This window comes from Danio rerio, chromosome 25 (assembly GCF_052040795.2).
Source record: "Danio rerio strain M-AB ecotype USA chromosome 25, GRCz13ab, whole genome shotgun sequence".
NCBI classification, from domain to species: Eukaryota; Metazoa; Chordata; class Actinopteri; order Cypriniformes; family Danionidae; genus Danio; species Danio rerio.
The window spans coordinates 3,461,172-3,475,388 of record NC_141045.1 but is presented as its reverse complement, the minus strand read 5'-3'; the positions used below and the strand labels follow the sequence as shown (position 1 = coordinate 3,475,388).

At 34.3% G+C, this 14,217-nt stretch overlaps 1 protein-coding gene across 1 annotated transcript in view; it reads right to left on the bottom strand.

Annotated features, from left to right (window-relative positions):
* Positions 1-1,675: 1,675 nt before the first annotated feature.
* The window catches only part of bbs4 (Bardet-Biedl syndrome 4), a 34,287-nt gene continuing 21,745 nt past the window's right edge, over positions 1,676-14,217 (bottom strand). The window contains 8 exon segments of the mRNA NM_001077466.3: positions 1,676-2,569; positions 4,315-4,522; positions 4,623-4,767; positions 4,844-4,913; positions 7,334-7,505; positions 7,590-7,742; positions 7,923-7,991; positions 8,163-8,217. Of these exon segments, the coding sequence (NP_001070934.3) occupies positions 2,442-2,569; positions 4,315-4,522; positions 4,623-4,767; positions 4,844-4,913; positions 7,334-7,505; positions 7,590-7,742; positions 7,923-7,991; positions 8,163-8,217 (1,000 nt within the window). The 3' untranslated portion in view covers positions 1,676-2,441.

The following is a 14,217-nucleotide window of genomic DNA, read 5'->3' as shown; positions in this document are numbered from 1 at the left end:
CACATCACTGACTAATAAAGTCATCTGGAATGGCAAAGAAAGTGTTCTTGCAGGACTCCCAGAGTTCATCAAGATTCATCTTCAATGCCTCCTCCTCTGTCTTACCCCAGATATGCTCAATAATGTTCATGTCTGGTGACTGGGCTGGCCAATCCTGGAGCACCTTGACCTTCTTTTTCTTTCAGGAGCTTTGATGTGGAGGCTGAAGTATGAGAAGGAGCGCTATCCTGCTGGAGAATTGTCCCTCTCCTGTGGTTTGTAATGTAATGGGCAGCACAAATGTCTTGATACCTCAGGCTGTTGATGTTGATCATCCACTCTGCAGATCTCTCGCACACCCCCATACTGAATGTAACCCCAAACCATGATTTTTCCTTCACCAAACTTGACTGATGTCTGTCAGAATCTTGGCTCCATGTGGGTTCCAGTAGGTCTTCTGCATTATGTGTGATGATTGGGATGCAGCTCAACAGATGATTCAGCAGAAAAATCCACCTTCTGCCACTTTTCCAAATGATCAACTAGAAGGCAAGTTATTATTTGTTGTTCTAATAACTGAGATCCACGACAAGATTTGGTCAGGTTAGTGTATATTTACATATTATATTAAAATTAAGATTTGTTTGAGTACACTTCTCACAGATCTTTTAAATTAATATCTACAGGATGCTTTACAATAATATATTTGTGTATATAATAATACAATATACAAAATATAGTCACTTGCAACATTATTACTCACTGTTGTGTATTTACAATTCTGACTTCATTATATATATATATATATATATATATATATATATATATATATATATATATATATATATATATATATATATATATATATATATATATATATATATATATATATATATATATATATAAATAATATATATACATATACACATACATACAGTTGAAGTCAGAATTATTAGCCCCCCTTTGATTTTATTTTATTTTTAAAATATTTCCCAAATGATGTTTAACAGAGCAAGGAAATTTTTACAGTATGTCTGATAACATTTTGTCTTCTGGAGAAAGTCTTATTTGTTTTATTTTGGCTAGATTAAAAGCAGTTATTAATTTTTTTAAACACCATTTTTGGGACAAAATTATTAGCCCCTTTAAGCTAATTTTTTTCCTTTAATCTAAAGAACAAACCATCGTTATACAATAACCTGCCTAGTTCACCTTATTAACCTAGTTAAGCCTTTAAATGTCACTTTAAGCTGTATAGAAGTGTCTTAAAAAATATCTAGTCAAATATTATTTACTGTCATCATGGCAAAGATAAAATAAATCAGTTATTAGAAAGAAGTTTTTAAACCTATTATGATTAGAAATGTGCTGAAACAATCTTTCATCCATTAAACAGAAATTGGGGAAAAAAAATAAACAGGGGCGCTAATAATTCAGGGGGGCTAATAATTCTGACTTCAACTGTATATATATATATATATATATATATATATATATATATATATATATATATATATATATATATATATATATATATATATATATATATATATATCACAGTTCTGACATTTTCCTCTATGTTTTCTCAGTGGTTCTTAACTGTATAATAAATAAGGTCAAATTAACTTTTTCTGAGGCAGAACCAAGCTATAAATCTATAAATACTATTATTACAAACATTAGTTTCAGCAGTATCTTAGTAAATGTTGGAATTAACATTTATTAAGATTAAAGGAATAGTTCACTCAAAATAAAAATGTACATATTTACTCTCCCTCAAGTGGATCCAAACCTGTATGAGTTTCTTTTTTCCACTAAACACAGAAGATATTCTGAAGAATGTTGGAAACTGGTAGCCATTCACTTCCATAGTGAAGTCAATAGAAAAACAAATCACCAGGGATGTTAATTGCTGCCCGTTTTCCACATTGTTGTAAATATCTTCATTTGTGCTCAACAGAATAAATAGAAACAGGTTTGGAACAAGTTGAATTACAGTTTTAGTTCAATGTTAGCTAATGTAACCTTATTGTATAGTGTCATACAAAGTGTTCAAATGCAACACAACTACATGTATCTACATTAAAGGGACAGTTCACCCAACAATGAAAATCACCTCATCATTTACTCTCCCTCATGTGGTTTTAAACCTTTACGAGTTTCTTTCTTCTGTTGAACGCAAAAGAAGATACTTTGAAAAATGTTGATTGCAATTGACTTAAATAGAAATTACTATAAAAGTAAATGCGTGCTACATACTGTACCAGCATTCTTCAAAACATCTTTTGTGTTCAACAGAAGAACTCAAATAAGTTTTGATGATTAAAGGGATCTTTTTTTGGTGAACTGACCCTTTGACATCATTCAAGCATCTAAAGATCAGTGATTGTAACCTGCGCTGAGCATCAACTCTGTACATTCATAAGTTATAGACAACACCTTGGCCTTTTGTAATCTGTGCTCTATTCAGCCACAGGTTTAGCTCTGCCCTTCTTGTCTTTGGGTTTGGCTGGTCCGGCTGCATCCTCCACCTCATCCTCATCCTCCGGGTCTCCAGCAGGAGGAGATGGCGCTCTGCTCACATCCGCCTCTGGAGAAACACACAGACATTTAGCATATTATTTAGAATATAAAAACACGTTTAACTAGGCCTGGGCTGTATGATCTACAGTCAAAACCTCCATTAATTGAACACTCAACCTTAATTTAAATTTATTATCATTGTAACTTAATATTTCTTTTTGCTTTACATAATAAGAACAACCTGCATCTCCAGTGAACATATGATCAAAATCACCTCTATACATCCATATGTGATAACTGGAAATCATAAAAAATAAACGGTTTGACTATATACAGCAGGAAAAATAAGTAACGAACACGTCAGTATTTTTCTCAGAAAACATATTTCTAAAAGTGCCGCTGACTTGAAATGTTGGCAACAACCGAAGAAGTGCATATATGCAAAGAAAAAACAAATCTAATTGGTTTACAGATGAAGTTCTGTGTAATAAAATGAAATGACGCAGGGAAAAAGTATTGAACACATGAAGGAAGGGAGGTGTAGTTCGGCAGGGAAAGCCCAGACAGCAGCTAAAATCTCTCAGTGGTTCTTCATCAACCTTCTTCCCTTCCTCAGTGTAAATGAACATCAGCTGCTTCAGTCCAACATCTACATGAGCAGGAGGATGAAGATGGAACCATTTCAGCAAGAAAATGATCAAAACACAGACAAGGAAGCTCTCAGATGCTCTCAGAGAAAGAAAAGCAAGCTGTGGAATGGCCCAGACAATCACCTGACCCGAATCCAATAGAGAATACAAAATAAAGCTCAGATTTGATAGGAGAGACCCACAGAAGCATCAAGATTTTGACACTCTGTTGAAGTCTGTGAGAAACTCCCACCTGAGCAATGCATGAGACTTCATTCTCCATATGTGAGCCGACTTTAAGCGGCAGCACCAAAAAAGCCTTTAATATAAAGTATTAAATACGTTTCAGTAGTTCAATGCTTTCTCCTTCTGTCATTTCATTGTTCTTACACAATACTTCTTCACACTTTCTTGTTTTGCTTTATTTTTATGTATGTATTGTTTGGGTTTTTACCAAAATCTGCTTTAATCCCATGTCATCCCACAGAGCAAAATTTCTCTGGCCCAGCTCTGGCCCACACAATCAGGTTTTGCTTGGCCCACATGCCGCAGTGAATTACGGTACATGACTGGACCAAATCTGGCTTCTAGACAAGGGCCAAACACAGACCATATCTGGGCCGAGTCTCAGCCAAGTTAATAACTCATAACTGGGCCTGAACTGGGCCAGTAAGGTTGGTGTGTCACGATTGCAATGAAATTGATAAACCCATGAAGCATTGCGCTTTAGGCACACTATGGGCCTTGTTTTTTTCTCAGTGACCTGATTGGTAGAATTGATTTATTTAATCAAAAATTATTTTAATGTATTTTAAATGTGGGTCAAGACTGGCCAAACTCACGTGGCCCACAATCAATTTTTTAAATCTGGGCCAAATACTACGTTTTACATCTGGCCCAAATCTTGTGTGTCGCATTATAGACGGTGCCACCTCTGCCAAACCCAGGCCATGGTTGGCCCACATGCTGTATGCCAGTGCCGGATGAATGCCTGCTGTCCCAGCTTAATGCCAAATCTGGGCCAGAATTCTTTGCTACTAGGGATCAGCTCCTTTAGAAATATTATTCCAAGGAAAAAACATGAACATGCGTTCAATACTTATTTCCCCCGCTGTATATGGGGACACTGTTTCATAGGTTATGAATTTCAGTTTCTGTGAACTGGAGGGATCTGCTTGTGCACCTGCGCTGATCTGCATGCTCTTGCTGAATCCTGCGGCTGAAGACATGGCCTGACCCAGAGCCTGGTTGGTGCCCAGGGGCTGCTGTGAGCCGCTGGGTTTGCTGGAGGAGCTGCGCTGGCTGGTTTTGCCGTCTTTGCCTGGTTTGCTCCAGTACAGGTTTTCGCCCGCTTGTAAAGCACCGCCCAGCTTCTGAGCCATTTCAACCAGCTGTGTGAACAAATACATTTACAGGTCACAATAAGTGCTTTGAAATATACATGTTGAATTGGAAATTTGACGTAATCTCGACTGAAACATAAAGACATACCTCAGGGTCAAACTCAGTGTTGCTGCTGTTCTCCAGCTGAGTGTTGACTTTCCTTTCCATCTCCTGGTACTGCAGCAGGGCGGCTTTCTTATCTCCCTGGTTATACAGGAACACTGCAAAGTTCAGGTTCACCAGCGGGCTTGATCTACCAGACAGAAACCACTCGGTTAACTCAACTAGCCAATAACCGGTCAAGATTTAGCATTGTTTGAAGAACATACTCATCTATCTGAACTGCCTGTTCATAAGACCTGCGGGCGTTTTCAGCGTCATCCAGATTGGTCAGAGCAACTGATGAGAGATGAAGCAGAAACAATATAATATATGATATATATTATATATATTTACCCGCGAACAATATATATAGTAGACTCATGTCTTTGTATATGATCAGTATGTGATATATATTTACCCCCGAGCAGTTTGTATAATTCACTCTTGTCTATACATGACCAGTATATGCCATTTATTTACACGCGAGTGGCATATATAGTTCACTCATGTCTATATATGATCAGTATAGGATGTATATTTACCCGCCAGCAGCATATCTTTATTTATTTATTTGTTTATTTGGCAGGGACAGTGTACATTAATTAGCATTTCTGCATTTGTACCAGAATTAGCCAGAGGGTTATTTTTCATCTGTTGTCCCTATAGTTCACTTATGTCTATATATGATTAGTATATAATGTATATTTACCCGCCAGCAGCATATATATTTCACTCATGTCTATATATGATTAGTATATGATGTATATTTACCCGCCAGCAGCATATATATTTCACTCATGTCTATATATGATTAGTATATGATGTATATTTTCTCGTGAGCAGCATATATAGTTCACTCATGTCTATATATGATCAGTATACTATGTATATTTACCGGGCAGCAGCATATATAGTTTACTCATGTCTATATATGATTAGTATATGATGTATATTTACCTGGCAGCAGCATATATAGTTACTCATGTCTATATATGATCAGTATATAGTGTATATTTACTCGTGAGCAGCATATATATTTCACTCATGTCTATATATGATCAGTATATGATGTATATTTACTCGTGAGAAGCATATATAGTTAATTCATTTCTATATATGATCAGTATATGATGTATATTTACCCGCCAGCAGCATATATGGTTCATTAATGTCTATATATGATCAGTATATGATGTATATTTACCCGGCAGCAGCATATGTAGTTTACTCATGTCTATATGTGATCAGTATATGATGTATAATTACTCGTGAGCAGCATATATAGTTCACTCATGTCTATATATGATCAGTATATGGTGCATATTTACCCGCCAGCAGCATATATAGTTTACTCATGTCTATATATGGTCAGTTTATGGTGTATATTTACCCGCTAGCAGCATATATAGTTTACTCATGTCTATATATGATCAGTATATGATTTATATTTACCTGGCAGCAGCATATATAGTTCATTCATGTCTATACATGATCAGTATATGATGTATATTTACCCGGCAGCAGCATACTGTATATAGTTTACTTATGTCTATATATGATCAGTATATGATGTATATTTACCTGGCAGCAGCATATAGTTCACTCAAGTCTATATATGATAAGTATATGATGTATAATTACTCGTGAGCAGCATAAATACTGTAGTTCAATCATGTCTATATATGATCAGTATATGATGTATATTTACCTGGCAGCAGCATATAGTTCACTCATGTCTATATATAATCAGTATATGATGTATATTTACCCGCCAGCAGCATATTAAGTTCATTCATGTCTATATATGATCAGTATATGACATATATCTCGCGAGCAGCATATATAGTTCACTCGTGTCTATATATGATCAGTATATGACATTTATTTACCCGCAAGCAGCATGTATAGCTCACTTATGTCTATATATATATATATATGATTAGTATATGACATATTTATCTCGCTAGAAGCTTATATTTGTCACTTGTGTTTATATATGACCAGTATGAGACATTTATTTACCCGCGAGCAGCATGTATAGCTCACTTATGTCTATACATGATGATCACTATGTGATGTATATAGCAGTATGTATAGTTCACTCTTGTCCATATACATAAAATTTATGTAATATATATTTACCGGCGAGCAGCATATATAGTTCACTTTTTTTATATATATATATGATCTTAATACATTTACCTAAGAGCAGCTGGTATAGTTCACTCTTGTCTAAATATATGATCATTACGTGATATATTTACTTGTAAGCAGCATGTATAGTTCACTCACGTCTATATATGATCAGTATATGATGTATATTTACCCGCAAGAAGGATGTATAGTTCACTTATGTATATATATGATCAGAACGTGATGTATATTTTCCCGCAAACAGCAGGTATAGTTCACTTATGTCTATATATGATCATTACGCGATATACATTTATCTGCGAGGAGCATATATACCTCACTTTTGTCTATATATATATGTGTATGTGTGTGTGTATATATACATACATATATATATATATATATATATATATATATACACACACACATATATACACACACACACACACACACACACACACATATATATATATATATATATATATATATATATATATATATATATATATATATATATATATATATATATATATATATATATATATATACATATATATATATGATCATATGTGATATATATTTACCGGCAAGCAGCATGTATAGTTCACTCATGCGTGGCCGCAGGTTGATGGCGGCGCTCAGAAAGTGGAAAGCGGAAGCGAACTGCTGCATGGTGAGGTGAACCAAACCCAGATTATACAGAATCTTCCAGTCAAACGGAGACAGATAATTCGCTCTCTTCAGACAGCTGATGGCCTGAAATATCAAAAGATAAATATATATACGTACAATAAAGCTACATTTAAGCATTAGTTGTTGTAGTTATGGTGTGTAACTCACAGCGACGTATTTCTTTTTGCCGAAGAAGCACATGCCGATGTTATTCCAGAGAGGTGGGCTCTCGGGGACAGCGTATGCCGCCACACGATACTTGTTCATGGCCACGTCATAATCTCCATGAGTCTGCATCATACTGCCAGCCGCAAGGATGGCCTGAACACACACACACACACACACACACACACATACACACTTCAATTTTATAGCACTTTATGCAATGCAAAAACAGCTTCAATAGAGAACACAAATATCAAAACAGGTCTTTCTTCACAGTTCATAAGGCAAACCAAAGGCAACACACACATACAGCATACAACTGAAACTGCGCCTCACCTTAAAGTTATTGGGGTCATAGGTCAGAGCGTTTCCCAGATGCTCGAAAGCTTTCTGATACTTCCCAAGCTAAATGAACAGAGACAGACAGCAGTGAACAAAAACTGCATTCACAGCACACAGGACTGATTACTGGACACTGAATGTGTTTCTCTGAGGACGCAGTGGAGTTTGCTCAGTGACACAGCATTATGGTGTAGTTGTCAGTATTTATGATGGATGTCTCAGAGCGTCTCTTACCTGCATGTACAGCAGTCCTAATGTGGTCAGCAGCTCTGTGTTCTCTGGAGAAAACCTGACACAAACACAATCAAAATAACCGAATTAGAAGAAATGTCATGTGCTCATTTAACTGTTCTGCTTTTATTTTTATGTATCCGGAATCCCCTCACAAGCCAGAGCTGTGTCAGTTGGCATTTCTGTGTGGAGTTTGCATGTTCTCCCCGTGTTGGCGTGGGTTTTCTCCAGTTTCCCTTACAGTCCAAACACATGTGCTATGGACGGGGCTGTCGCCAGATTCGCATATGCACAAAAATGTTTAGTGAGCCCCCCTAGTCATTAGTGGCTGGGGGCTTCCCGCCACAGGGCCCCTAAATCATATGCACTCTGCCCCCCTTTTCCCCCACTAGCTACACTAAATTGGCTGTAGTGTACGAGTGTGTGTGTGTGTGTGTGTGAATGAGTGTGTATAGTTGTTTCTTAGCACTGAGCTGTGGCTGGAAGGACATCCACTGCTTAAAACATATGCTGGAATAGATGGCGGTTCATTCTGCTGTGGCGACCCCTAATAAATAAAAGACTAAGTCAAAGAAAAATGAATGAATGTATCCCTTAACGGAAACTTTCTATATTTTGAGTAATATTTTATTATTTTTTAAATCATACATATAAAAAATATTTATACATGCATAGTTAGTATTTTTATAATATATTTATACTTTTTATATGTATTATTTATTTTAAGTCATGTTTTATTTCATTATTAATCATATATATATATATATATATATATATATATATATATATATATATATATATATATATATGTATTTTTTTTTTAACATATAATTTATTTATAATTTTTTATTGCTTTTTTATAATTTAAGTCCCTATTTTTTATTTTTATTATTTATTTTTTAAGTTACTATTTAATTATTAAATCATACATATAATATATATATATATATATATATATATATATATATATATATATATATATATATATACGGTTAGTATTTTTATAATACAATTATATTTTTTATGCAATTTTTTTTCTATTTTAAGTCATATTTCATCATTAAATCATACAAATAAACATTATTTGTACGGTTAGTATTTTTATACCTTTTTAATGTATTTTTTTATTTTATGTCACATTTTATTACATTATTAATTATAAATATAAAAAACTATTAATTATTTATATTTAGTTAGTATTTTTATAATATATTTACACTTTTTTCATGTATGGCAGGATCTGATCAATTATGAATACTTATGAAATGTAATGCCCTTTTGTTTTTATGTTGTCATTTGAAAGTGTTTTTTGTTCTGATTTGTTTGAAAAAATATAAAATAAATTAGGCACTGTTATTTTTATGACAATATCAAACATCCAATTCAAATTATCATTAGCTGATTATGAGGTACAATAATCGCTATTAAATAAATTATTAACTTTGACTTTTTGCCTGATAAACTCTTAATTTGCTGTTAACCTTAACTATTTATAAGCAGCAAATTTAGTTTACTGTAGTTGAGTTTATATATTAGGTAGAATTAAGAATGTAGAATAAACTAATGCAGAATATTAGCTTTATAATTATTAATAAACAGCCATTAAATAAATGATAGGTAGGAAAAAAGCCACAAGTTAAAGTGGCAGTTCACCCAAAAATTTAAATTTACTCACTTTTTACTTACGCTCAAGTGCTTCCAAACCTTTATGAGTTTCTTTCTTCTTTTGAAACACCACAGAAGATAATTTGAAGAAAGCTGAAAACCTCTAACCATTGACATCCATAGTAGAAAAGACAAATTTAATAGAAGTCAATAGTTACAGGTTTCCAACATTCTTCAAAATATCTTCTTTTGTGTTAAACAGAATAATAAATTCCAAAAGATTTAACACAAGGATAAGTAGAGAAGATATTTTGAAAAATGTTGGAAAGCGGTAACCATTCACTTCCATAGAAGGAAAAACAAATACAATGGAAGTCAATAATTGCAGATTTTCAATATTCTTCCAAATATCTTATTTTGTGTTTAACAGAAGAAAACAACTCATAAAGAGTTTAAACAAGTGAAGCGTGAGTAGAGAAGATATTTTGAAAAATGTTGGAAAGCAGTAACCATTCACTTCCATAGCAGGAAAGACAAATACAATGAAAGTCAATAGTTACAGGTTTCCAACATTCTTCAAAATATCTTCTTTTGCGTTTAACAGAGGAAAACAACTTTTAAAAAGTTAAAACAAGTACAGCGCGAGTAAATGATGATGGAATTGTCATTTTTGGATGAACTACCACTTTAAAAGTCAATATTGGTACTATTTATTAATGTTTTATATTTTGCAAACCAAACAGCTTCGACATTAAACATTTGTACTATTAAAATGGTCTAGTACAACTCATTTAGACTACTTTTATGATTTTAAGATTTTCTCTCTTCACTAGTAAAGAAAAAGAGCAGCTCCAACATTCAGCTAAACGTCTCCTTTTTGTGTTTTCATTACAAAAAGTCGATCATACAGGCTTAAAACAAAACATACTGTAAATAATCAAACAAACTGACATTACCGACCCAATAAATGATGACAGAATTGATAAACTCTTCTTTTATAATCAGAATCCAATCGACTAATCAGATTTTAGAGGCCGGTTTGGCACTCTATCTTTTACTATAATCTAATTTTATGCACCATTAAATCAAGTTATTAGCTGCTGCTCCGGAATCAGCAAAGTGATTCAGAAACAGATCCCGATTGACCCGATCATGATGACAGCAGAAAATGAGGCTGTTTGTGTGGTCTGAGACTCTCTTCATGTGTGTGTCTGTGCGTGTGTGTTTGAGTCGCTCATGCCAGCAGTGTGCCGTTATTAATTCATGCTCTGCCGAGGTGAAGCGGCTGGAAAAGTGGGATTTCTCCTCTCATTACGGCGCGTCCCACTGCTGCATGTTACTAATTCATCAGCTCAGTGGGAGGCCTGCGATAATGAGGAGATCTCACACGCACACACAACCTAAAGCTCCCCACACTTCTCTGATATCTGAGCCAGACACACAGACAGACAGTCAGTGTATGTGTGTGTGCGTGTTTGTGTACGAGGGGAGGAGATTTCTTCATAGTCATCTCCATTTCTGCTCTCCGGGTACAGAGGAAAGTCAACAACAGTAATCAAGAGTCATCAAATCAGTGGGTTCCCGCTGAGAAAAGCAGATTAGGGATTCCTTTATGCACTTTCATTTGTTGAACGTGTCTTTACAAAAGTAGCTGACCTATAAAACTCTTGTCGTTATTTATTCACCCTCAGGTCATTACAAACTTTTAGAAAATTAGATTTGATGTCAGAAAAAGAAAATAGGACTTATTTAAGAATGATTAGATAAAAATATCCACATTCTCATTTTATTTAAACAATTATTTTTTTCCATATGAATTGTTTTTTTAAATTTGAATATATTTGATATCTTACACAACACAATACTGCAATAAATATTATAATACAATATTATTATATTGTATTAGTATGATAATAAAATAATATTTATTATGATTAATAGTACTGTCATTATCAAATTGTATCATGTCATAATAATCAAATTATTAAATATTGTTGTAAATATATGTACTATTTAAAACAATATTAGACTGTTGAACACTCTTTACCAATTATAATAATAATGATTACTAATATATGTAAATATTTATGTATTATTACATACATTATTATAACAATAATACATGTATTATTAGAACAAAAATATATTACTGAGTTTATAATAATAATTATAATAATATTAATAATACAAGTCAAAATATTACATCGTAAATTATTCATCAAACTAAAATGCAATGTATAATTTAATTTGATTCATGTATTAATTAATTTATATATTGCTATTATTGCTTTTATTTGATAAATATAAATATATTTTGGTATTCATTTTACTAAATTTATTACAGAATATTTTTAATTTTTAAATGAACATAACTTAATATAAAAAACATAAATATTGGTCTGTTGCTCACACAAAGCTAAACTACTGATATAATACATTCGTTCAATTTCTTCGGCTTAGTCCCTTTATTAATCAGGGGTCGCCACAGCGGAATGAACCGCCAACTCATCCAGCATATGTTTTACACAGCGGATTTCCTTTCAGCGGCAACCCAGTACTGGAAAACAGCCATTCACTCTCACATTCACACACTCATACACTACGGCCAATTTAGTTTACTCCTTTCACCTATAGCGCATGTGTTTGGACTGTGGGGGAAACCAGAGCACTCGGAGGAAACCCCTGGCATGCAAACTCTACACAGTAAGGCCAACTGGCCTAGCTGGGACTCGAATCAGCAACTTTTTTGATGGGAGGCGACAGTGCTAACCACTGAGCCACCGTGCCACCCCTGATAAAGTACATTTATGGTGATTTCGCATAAAAACGATCACACTACGCGTTATGGAAAAGAAAAAAATCAGCCTACTTTAATTCCCCGCTGAAGTTTGAAACAACATGCCAATCTGAATATACATGCACTATTATATTCCATTTTTCCTTATGCATAGAGCTTGTGTTTAATGTATTTAAATGACAAAAAGTCCTCTTTAAATACTTAATAATATATAAATAACTTTTATAAGGTGTTTAAACACAGTTGTGTGTCAGCAGTGTGTGAATATAAGCAGCCTCTAATAGTAAAAATTATTAATTTAAGAAACACTTTGATTGATATTCTCCCTTTGTACGTGTCATCAGAGGGAGAAAAAACCCCGCCCACTAGTGCCCATCCCTCCCTCATTAGCATAAACAGTCCTAAGTGAGAAGCATTCGTTTTGAATCTGCCACTATGCTGACACACAGGCATCTGTAGCTCCGCCTTCTTCTGAAAAAGAGCACAATCTCATTTGCATTAAAAGCGACAGTCACAAAAATGGCACAATTAGCATCAAAACCAAAAAGGATCAGTTTCAGAGAGATATTAAATATTATCTGTGTGGTATTTTGAGCTGAAACACACTCACACACTCTGGGGACATCAGAGACTTTCTATTTTGTGGTCTGCTTTAAATAAAAAAACAAAATGATGGAAGTTAGACTCTTCATGAACCTTACTGTCACAACTGTAAATACATAGTAAAGAGGGCGGAGCTTCAGATGATTAACGACTGAATAAGTTCACACACTAGGCAGTGTGCAAAGTGTATACCGAGTCATTTGGGACACAACTAATGCCAGTTTCCAGGTGAACTGTCCCTTTAAGCGGAAACAAAAACCAGATTACTTCAGCAAGTCCTCGGGGGGTTTTCTGAGAGCACTTGAAAGACAAAGAGAAAAGAAGATGAAAACGACAAGGAGGAGAGAGAAAGAGAGGTTGGAGCGGTCACAGTGAGACCGTAAATGTGATTAATTACAGCTACGAGCGCTTCACTGATCCCAGCATGCATTGTGCTTTGGGCGTCTTATCTGCGCTGTGGCAGAGCGACACGCTGAGAGCATCTCCAGGCGTCTCCAGCTCCTCTCTGCCAAAAAAAAAAAAAGCGCCGTCTCCTACATCTACACTCATGTTGCGCAAAAAACGAAAGAGAAATGCATTCTGGGTAAGACACTTCAGACGCTTCAAGAGGAAAATAAAGTATGTTTGATTTTTTTGCAGTCAAATGTGATTGGTGACAAAACAAGGGATGAAACGTGTTACTGCAGCTTCAGATGCAAACTCTCACATGATTTGCGTCAGATTTATATATATATATATATATATATATATATATTAAAAAAACAAAAGCTTAAGCAAAGTTAAAAGAAAGTGTGAAGTGCGCACATGAAACTAAAACACAAATATGAGTGAATATTACTGTGGTTGCATCAAACTTTAGCAGATGCTCCTGATGAATTTAAACTAGTTATTTACATACTATCAGGATATTTTGGATCAGTTTGGTCGAACGCGGTGTAAAATAAACCCCAAAAATGAAAATAATAAGAATAAATATTGACGTCATAATACAGTTTACATTTATACATTTAGCAGACGCTTTTGTCCAAATTGATTTACAATTGAAGTGGGTAG